Below are 10,068 nucleotides of genomic sequence, written 5' to 3'. Positions count from 1 at the left end.
ATTTTTTAGTCTGATTTATAAAAAAAAAATAAATCATGAATGAGTTCTCATTTTTAGCATTTCAAAATTCAAATAAGTTCGAAATAATCACTTAGATTATGTCTAATTTTAAAAGCAAACGTGGGCCGCTAAGGATGACCTCAAAGAATGTTGATCCATTCATTCAGACTTGAGAGACAGAAGGCAAACGATCCAACGGTGACGATTGGAAAAGGTATATATACGAACATACCGTGCGCGAGAGCGACGTGCACTCTGTAGCACGTGGATGCATGCAGAGATCACGTGCACCAATAATTTCCAATTATCGGGTCCGGGGTCGAAGCCAACCAACCTTGAAGTCCTGCCTGGCTGCTACCATTACCATTCACCGCACCAAAGCATATCCCTCGACGACGACGAAGAAGAAGTAGCCGTTGAATCAAGGATCAGGATGGTGAATTTGCTTAACGCGTTAATGGTGACTCGGATGTTGACTCGGGAGCACCTTCAGGCTGAGGCGGTGTCAGCTCTTGGCAGCGAGATTCCGTTTGGCGATGTGTGGTGGTTCGTGTACGCCGGCATCTCCTGCTTCCTTGTGCTCTTTGCAGGGATCATGTCCGGCCTCACCCTCGGTCTTATGTCTCTTGGTCTCGTCGACCTCGAGATCCTTCAGCGCAGTGGTTCTCCTTCCGAGAAGAAGCAAGCCGGTACTCTACTACTCCTCTTCTTCCTCTTCTCTCTCTCTTTCTCTTTTTTCTCTTTCTTTTTCTGTTAACTATAATTATTACTACTGTGTAGCGGTTATACTTCCCGTGGTTCAGAAACAGCACCAGCTTCTTGTCACTTTGCTTCTCTGCAATGCTGCTGCCATGGAGGTAATTGAATTCCCAATCTCCTATTCTAAAACTCCTTCATTCAATTTCTATTCTGCTGGCTAATTGTATATATATGTATCTGATATTCACAATTGCATACGTAGATTTTGGTACTGATTGCTAAACCCTGCCTAACTCTTAAACAGCTGTTGGCTTTGAAACTTGCAATCTGCAGGCTCTTCCCATATACCTTGATAAGATATTCAACCAGTTTGTTGCCATCATTCTCTCTGTCACTTTTGTTCTCTTCTTCGGGGAGGTTTGTCATTCCCCTCCTCAGTGTTATTTCAGAGTTTTTGTCCCTAATCAATGTTTTCAAGTTTTGAAATACTGCCTCTTTTGTTTGATGGTTTCAGGTTATTCCACAAGCAATTTGTAGTAGATATGGTCTTGCTGTAGGTGCCAACCTTGCATGGCTTGTGCGAATTTTGATGATAATCTGTTATCCAGTTGCCTATCCTGTTGGAAAGGTATGTTATTCTACAGAGCTTATTCCTTTCCGATATAATATAATTGACGAGAGAGCAGAGGATTGGAACACGATAGAATGAGACATCTGTGCAAAGATGTTATCTAGATTACGAACTAGATTATGATGTGTGTACAATTCAGATCTTCTTGGAGTTGTTTTGTGGACAGTTAAATGCATCTTGGTTAGTTAAGAAGAATTCTCTAGTGTGTTAGCAACCATGCCTGCAAGGGTTTAATTTTCTGTACATCATTTGTTACAGGTTCTGGACCACCTGTTGGGGCACAATGAGGCTTTATTTAGGCGTGCTCAATTAAAAGCTCTTGTATCCATTCACAGCCAGGAGGTATATATTGTTATTGTTCATCAATCAATCCAACTGTCTTGGCTTTCTGTTTGATTAACAAATATTGAACTTGCTTGTTGTAAGGCTGGGAAAGGTGGTGAGCTTACACATGATGAGACTACAATTATCAGTGGAGCGCTTGATTTGACTGAAAAGGCAAGTGCTCTAATTCACCAACCATATTGACTTCATCCTCTATATTAGTGTTTTGTTACATGGCAATCCAATGCAGTTTTCAATTTGTCATATCAATGCAGCAGAATTTGAAGTTTCTTAACTATTTTTAGTTTTAGCACACGGTGATGGTGGAAAGTGGAAACATGTGAAGGCTACTGCATGTACTGGTAAATTCTAACTAAGGTCTTGTGTTTTCTTCTTAATTTTGTCTTTGAACAGACTGCTGAGGAGGCTATGACTCCTATTGAATCAACATTTTCTTTGGATGTTAATTCAAAATTGGACTGGTTAGTTTTCTTATATTCATGGTCATTATTCTTTTATTAGTAGGTTGTAAATAGGTAACATAATTGTTTTTAAAATATGTCTAATGTTTTAAGATGAATTCTTGCTATTCTTTCTACTGAAGATATATTTTCCACCTTTGCTTGTATGTTGGGGCTAGAAATTCTTATGTTGCATTCAGGGTATAATTCTTAGTGTGTATACTTTTTTTCCCTTAAAAAAAGAAGTTTAACCTTGGCAACCTAAAATCAGGGAGGCAATGGGAAAAATTCTCGCTCGTGGGCACAGCCGAGTTCCTGTCTATTCTGGAAATCCAAAGAATATTATCGGTCTTCTGCTTGTAGGTTTTAACCTTGTCAGAATTTGACTTTTTTCCCAATTATGTTGCCTTTTTGGGTTCTTATTTACATTAGTTCTTTTTCTATAAGGTCAAAAGTCTCCTCACTGTACGGCCAGAAACAGAGACCCCTGTCAGTGCTGTGTCGATTCGGAGAATTCCACGGTGCGATTGTCTTTATTAATCTCTTATCTTGCTTTACGAATAATAGCATAATATCCTTTGCGTAACGGTTTATTTATATGGACAGGGTTCCATCAGATATGCCTCTCTATGATATTCTTAATGAGTTCCAAAAAGGAAGTAGTCATATGGCCGCTGTTGTTAGAGGCAAGTCGAAAGGGAAAGAAACTCCGCAGATAATTGAAGAGAAACAAGAAGAAAGCACTAGTATTGATGGGGATTCACAGTTGACTACTCCATTACTTCAGAACCATGACGATAAATCAGAAAGTGTAGTCGTTGATATTGACAAGTCTCCAAGGTCACCCAGTGTTAATAAACTAACTGGTTTGCAACGTAGTGATAGCAAAACAAATTCGTTTGAAAATATTGAAGAGGGTGAAGTGATTGGTATTATCACATTGGAAGACGTATTTGAAGAACTTCTGCAAGTAAATTTCTTTTCTGAAATATGCCCCTCCTCCCTTTCTCCAATGTTTTAATCTCCCCCGCTCTCTGAAGTCTAACCTCTCTGCTTATTATAATTGTTCTACCATGCAGGAAGAAATTGTTGATGAGACAGATGAATATGTTGATGTTCATAAGAGGTAAATAGAGAACAAACCTAAGTGGCAGAGATGGATGAAGCTACTGCAAATCTGAGCTCTGATGTTTGTTTAAATTATATTTTGCAGAATACGTGTGGCTGCAGCTGCAGCTGCTTCCTCAGTGGCACGAGCTCCATCAACCCGAAGGTTGACTAGCCAAAAGGGAGCAGTAAGTGATTAATTATTACCTATTATTACCGATTTTTTTTTTTTTTTTTTGGCCATAGTAGATAAATGAAGTCAAGTTTTAACTTTCTATAGGGTTTGGGTTTTGAATCCTCACTTAGGTAGCTTGAAGTATCTTATGTAATCTCCAGCATGAATGCTCGCTCATTATGTTTGTGTTTTGTGTTCTTGTTTCTTCAACATCCAGGGAGGCCAAAGTAAGCCCGGGCAAACTCCTAAGAAATCTTCAGAGGATCATGGATCCAATTCTACAAGGTAACAAGAAGGAACTTTGTGTTAAACTATCCGGATAAGGAGCCGTTAGTACGGAGTGGTTGCTTCTTGTGTCAGCAATGACAAAGGTGGCAACTGTTAGGCCGGCCCGTGTAACTTGTCAAAAAAGACGGGTCGGGTTGGAAATTGGAAACTGCCATAATTGGAAAGTCTGCCTAACCTGTACCGCCTAATTGGTGGGCTTTGGTGCGGCGGCTTTCTCGGCGGGCCCGTCTTTTTTTTTTTGTAATTGAAGATATTCTATATTTGATTTATTAGAGACTTGAAGATGTTTAATTATATGTTTTGGACAATGTTTTATTTTTTACAATGTTGGATTTATTATTTTTTGTTTTAAAAAATTCGGTTGATGATTATGTTTATTACATATTTAAAATTATAAAAATTTTAATATTTGTGAATTTAGAAATTATAATTTTTTTATGTCTCTAGAAATTATAAATTTATTAAAATTGTCGTAAAATTATATATATTATTTAATATTTAATGGTTTATTAATAATAAAATAAAATAAAATAAAATGAAAAATTGTCAGGTTTAGCCCGCCAACCTGCCGTTAGCACGAGATAAAGGAGGAATTCGGGACTACTTCACTAAACAGGGCGGGGCAGGCTAGGCCGTTTGCCACCCTCTGCAAGGTGATGTTTACGAGGAAAAGTTGTGGATAGTTTTTATTTATTTATTTGATTATGTTATCTATAAATTTTACAAGTTCCCTTCTAAAGAAGGAATATTTATATATATGTATGCATGTATCAATATTACTGTTTATTGATATTCTAATGAAAGCTAAGATTATTGGAGTAATTCTTCCTACTTGTCTGCTACTAGAGCCAAAACGTCTGCTATCAGCTCCATCAAGGCAGTTCTTAAAGCAGCCCTCACTTTAAATGCTAACGGAAAGTTATTGTAATATATTTCGAGTTAAGCCTCAAAGTCATTTTTGAAGTTAATAATTACTTAATTTTGTTCTCAAAGTTACATTCCGAGATTCATAGTAGTTTTCCGGGCAGTTTTCGTTCATCACTAGTCATCGAAAAGCTGAGGTAGACTAATTCCTGCCACGCTGGACTGGCGTGACAAACGAAACTTTTTGGTTTGCAATGTAGTCTCTTTCAACTTTAAAATCTTAATCTCCAATTTTTGTTCATTGAACTCTCTTCCTCATTCTCTTCTTTTTTAACTTCGTTCTCCATTCTCACTCTTCCAAATCCAATCATCAATGCAAAAACTCATTTGAGGTTTAACTCGTTTGATCAGTGTTGTCATAGTAGAACAAGTCGATGTCATAGAACAAGTCGATGAAAAAAGTGAAAGCAAAAATCCAAAAATGGCAATCTCGAATATAACGAGACGGAAGGTGAATCACATCCTCCGTAAGACTCTTTCTTCGTTGGAGCCACTCTTCCGCTACTCCTTCTTTAGGTGTGCCTTCGCTTCCTCCTCCGGATCCGAAGAAAACGTCATTGGCGGCGGTTACGTGGTCGCCATCAAGGCCGCACAACTGGGATTGAAGACCACGTGCATCAAGAAGCGTTGTACCTTTGGCGACACGTGCATCAACGTAACAACGTTGGGTAGTTGTTGGCAAGAGAAGGGAGATTTATTATGAATGTCAGTTTCCGTTTCCTTTGTCTTTATGTGTTCACCTATTATTGAATCAACAATTCACAGCTTAGCTTTCTACGTATGTACGTCTCTATGGTATGAATCCAATCAAGACTAGCATCTAGTATTAATTGTGTTGATTGGCCATGATAAAAAAAAAAGAGGGTATTGAGGACAATTACTGCTTTGTTGTCTAAGTAGAGTTGTCGTTGTTCTGTAAGATTGTTAATTGAATAATAAAGATTAATTCTTACATTCGGCCCTTGTGTGATGATTCGATTTAGAAGAGTGAAAGTAGAGAATATGGTTGAAGTTAAAAAAGAGAATGAGAAAGAGAATCCAATGAAAAAAATTGGAGATTAGAATTTTAAAAGGGGAATGAACCATATTGCAAACAAAAAAGTCTTAGCCGTTGACGTGCCCATAATATCCAGCTTAAGCTGATTTTGGGTTCACCAAAAATCGAACTCTTGACATTTTGGATCTAAAATTCTAATACCATGTCATGATACTATTCATCCCAAAAGTTTACGCCGATGAAAAAAGATAACACTAATGATTATATCTCTAATACTTCTTAAATATTCCATTGATACTTCCTCCTACGGAAACTGCCCGAAGGACTACTATGGGTCCTAGAGTATAATTCCGAGAAAAAAAATTAACTAATAACTCTAAGATCCACTTTAAATCTCGATGCATCTTCACGACCGTTTTGAAACTTAACTCATCTATCTTATCCAGTTTCCGTTTAATTGGCGCTGCGTGGATTGGACAAATACGAGTTTTAATTTGATCTAGAAGGTAACTAAATAATCCAAGACACCGGTGTTGACTTTCGTATAGGGTGATAGCATCCGTATCTTAGAACATTCAAAAGGGTTTTTGATACGGAATTATCTTCGTACTTGTACACAGGGAAAAATTTGGCGTCGCTATATAGGGTGTGAAATATCATGTTGATTAACGCTATCATTATTTCTATAAATTGTACGCTGTTGAAGAATTCCGTACTTGATCGTAAAGTATAAGAAATGTAGTTAGAAACTTAGAACAGAATCAAAGTAGGCAGAGAGATATGTATGATCCGGTCCTTGGTGGCTTGGTGCACAGAGTGGGCTATTTAATGTGCAGTACAAATTTGTCTCTCATGGAGTGGAAAGAGGAGCAGTACGATTTTTGTAAACATAACTGAAGAGAAGGGGATTGTTTTCTACAAATGGGTCTAACAAGAAAGGATCGGATTCAAGAGAAAACAAAAACGATGGTTCTAAAGCAATATAAACATATACGAAAAATTAAAGAAGAGAGAAAGAAAGCATTTGATGCAAGTGCTGTACATGCATGTTTGTTCATAATAAATTAACAACTTATTACAAACACAAGTTGGTAATTGATGAAGCCTTTCAACTGCTACGTAAGTAGCATCGTCACACAAAAAAGGTAGAAACTCAGGTCCAATTAACTTCAGGTGAGGTTTGACTAAATTGTTATCTAACGGCTCTTATCTGTCAACTTCACATGAAGTCAACTGCACTCCCGAGTTTCTACCCACAAAACAACATACTATAATGTTTATGGTGGCCTTCAGTCATCCCAGCGTAGAAGGAAGACAGTGCACCTCCATATGATATAAAACCTAGTTTTCTGCTCTCTCAACCGTCTCATTAACTCATGATGAGCAGGCTTCCCAATTCTCATTGACAAACATTGTCGCCTTGCCATCACGTAAAAGCTAACAATAAGAAACTTGATAGAATGAAGCAGCAGAGAACTTGGTTGCTCTCTATATATACAAGTTATAAGATTATTGTAACGAATGGCTTAAAATCTATTGGTGGCCCCTTATAATGGAACCAAGTAGCGTGTGTCACAATAATAATGTCTCCCTTGTGCCAAATCATCAAGAAAACGACCTGCCATTAATTAAGAGTGCTTAAGTCTTAACCTTGTCGTTATTAGCCCTCTCTATATTATCTATGCATATTGCATAGCATATTCGCAAAACAAGCGCATTTGTTCCCTCATTTTCAGGTTTGCCTCCATCTATTCGCTCTTATCATTACATTATATTATCATAAAATAAACATCACAATAATCCCATGTAATGTATACAAGCTAAGCAATGTTACATTATTTTAATTTGTTGAATATCCAGCATAATGTTGTGATTATCACCTTTATATATACTAGATCATCTTACATATTATGTTAGTTAAACAGGCTGCGAGAAAAGGACAAACAAGGCATTTCAATTTATTCAAAGACACGTACGTTGAGACAATACAACAAACAACAGACATGCATGCACAAAAATAAAAGTTGTATGTCCACATACAGGGAGGAAGAGATCGAGGATAGATTTTAGATTAGATCATTGTATTATAATATTCAGCACCAACTAACATTGATACACAATTTCATCATTGATGATAACATATATAGATGATGATACCTTGAATAAAAATGGTACATACTACAAAATGAGTAGTGCTTGCTTAAATTAGTATTATATTATGGGTAGGGTAATTAAGAGTACTTATGGCCATTAATAAGCATAGAGATACAGACCCTCATGATATAAAACTTGCCCCTTTGTTGCCTTACCATTCTCTTCCACTTGGAAAATCTGCTACCTATGCTTCCCATAATGAGTGTCTCTAACTCAAATGTTGCTCCTCCAATTCAGGCAAATTTATTCAAGTGAGGACCTGGCATGAGGCCCCAATAATGTGCAACCTTATTGGACCACGTGTAGAGTTGCATGACCTCCAATCTCTAAGGCTCCACTTGTACTTGAATTTCAAATCAATGTCACGTGACAAATTCAACTCACAAGTTCTAAGTCCAATCATGCCGGCCATTAGTGATTGTCGCTTCTCTCTTGAAAGCGATTAGCAAGTACAAAAACACCACCCTTATCTCTAATAGTGTGGCTAAAGCTCACATCATTATCCTGAGGGTCAAGCATGAGACACAAGCGATGAGGGTTTATTATTGGTTTTCCACTTAACCCTTTGGGATGAACCCAACAAAATAAACCAGAACTTTAGCATCACCCCCTTCCCTTTCGGGCTACTTTGGATGAGATTGATTTGCTCTACTTCTTCAAAGTTTCAAATCAAATGGGTGTAGCATGTGACTTGCAAGTTACAATCTTGTCAAATAATAATATCGCAACACTATACTAATACTGTTTGGAAAAGAAGACTATGGCAAATTGGCAATAATAATGAAACGCTCCCACATCTTATCTTTAAGCAGAAAAAGTATCATCAAAGATAAGATCTTTAGAATACATATATAGAGATCAGAGAACAACACTAAACTTTTTATTACAGTCACTTATTATAGAGGCCTAGCTTGGTAGGTATTAGAGTGACATTAATGCAAAGCAATGCAAGCTGTAAGATCCAAATGGAGACATATTATCTCAGATATGTTGGAGTTTAGTTCTAAGTGCATTGAAATCAGAGTAAATTAGTTCGTTCCAGGCTGGTAGGAATTTCTGTACGGTGGACACTCCAGTAACGTAAAGATAGTATTATAAATCCGCGTCAGTTAAATATATTAAATTATTTAAGGTTATACTACTGTCTACACGAGAATCGGCTACTAAAGTCAGCCACCAATATAAAATATATATTAAAATATAAATATACATTAAAAATAAATTAAACCACATATATATTTATATATAAATATATTGATGGTTGATTTTAGTAATTAATTTTAGTATATAAATAACATTTCTCAATTATTTAACAATGTGTAATATTATTTTCATGTAAAAATGTGGTTTAAGAGAGTATTTACCTTTCCATATATCTTCAATAACATGCAATGATGGAAAAAGAGTTAGTTGATATGTTATGATGTGACTAACTCAGACCACTCAGGCCCTCTAGCAACATTCCTTTCTCCTAGTGTCTAAGAATATTTATCTAATTTAGTTATTAAAAATTAATATTTAATTTTAAAAATATAAAAATAAATAATTATTAAATATTTAAAATTTATCATAAAAAATAAGTTAGACAAAAATTAAACACTAAATTATAAATATTATAGAATTTATCTTTACAAAAACATCATGTAATTTTATTTATCTCTTTGTTAAAAAAATACCGTGTAAAAGTACAAAATAAAAGAAAAATTCTTTTTTCTTGAAGAAAATAGTGCCAAGTAAATGTTTTTAAATAAAAATATAAATATATTACAAGATATAAATTTATTGGGAAAAAAATCAAAGTAGTTTGTATTAAACAAAATTTGTTACAATTTTTATCTATCCAAAATGTAGAGATAGAAAAATTAAAGAAACATTATTTACCACAAAGAGTGTTACATGATTTAAGTTACACACAGGCCACTCATTCATTAATGTATAGTAATAGTAATAGATTCATACTCTATATCTCAATTTGCTAATTCATATTATTCATGTATTATGTCGATATACTAGATGGATGGATGGAACATAATAATAATAAGAGTAATTACCCAAGTCAGTCCCTGAGGATTTTAGAATCGGACATTTTAGTCTCCAAGAAAAATTAATACACAGATTAATCTCCAAGGTTTTACTCCGGCAGACAAATCAGTCTCCAGTTCATTTTCCGGCAGTGTAATTACCCAGATCAGTCCCCAGAGATTTTAAAAACGGACATTTTAGTCCCCAAGAAAAACTAATGTACAAATCAATCCCCAACATTTTTCTCTGTTAGACATAATAGTCCCCTGTCCAAAAATAAAATAAA

General features: G+C 35.7%; 1 protein-coding gene across 1 annotated transcript; it reads left to right on the top strand.

Moving 5' to 3' along the window:
• Positions 1–253: 253 nt before the first annotated feature.
• On the top strand, positions 254–4,507 carry LOC130970654 (DUF21 domain-containing protein At4g14240-like). The gene is made up of 14 exons (XM_057896807.1): positions 254–689; positions 781–857; positions 1,033–1,116; positions 1,214–1,327; positions 1,589–1,672; positions 1,757–1,828; positions 2,069–2,136; positions 2,387–2,474; positions 2,563–2,636; positions 2,722–3,085; positions 3,195–3,241; positions 3,329–3,410; positions 3,615–3,682; positions 4,236–4,507. Exons 1-14 carry the CDS (start codon positions 269–271, stop codon positions 4,258–4,260), a joined length of 1,668 nt encoding a protein of 555 aa, XP_057752790.1. The 5' UTR covers positions 254–268; the 3' UTR covers positions 4,261–4,507.
• The last annotated feature ends 5,561 nt before the right edge of the window (positions 4,508–10,068 follow it).

The sequence above is a fragment of the Arachis stenosperma genome, chromosome 1 (assembly GCF_014773155.1).
Source record: "Arachis stenosperma cultivar V10309 chromosome 1, arast.V10309.gnm1.PFL2, whole genome shotgun sequence".
NCBI classification, from domain to species: Eukaryota; Viridiplantae; Streptophyta; class Magnoliopsida; order Fabales; family Fabaceae; genus Arachis; species Arachis stenosperma.
The sequence above is the reverse complement of the archived record's forward strand: the minus strand, read 5'-3'. Positions and strand labels throughout refer to the sequence as shown.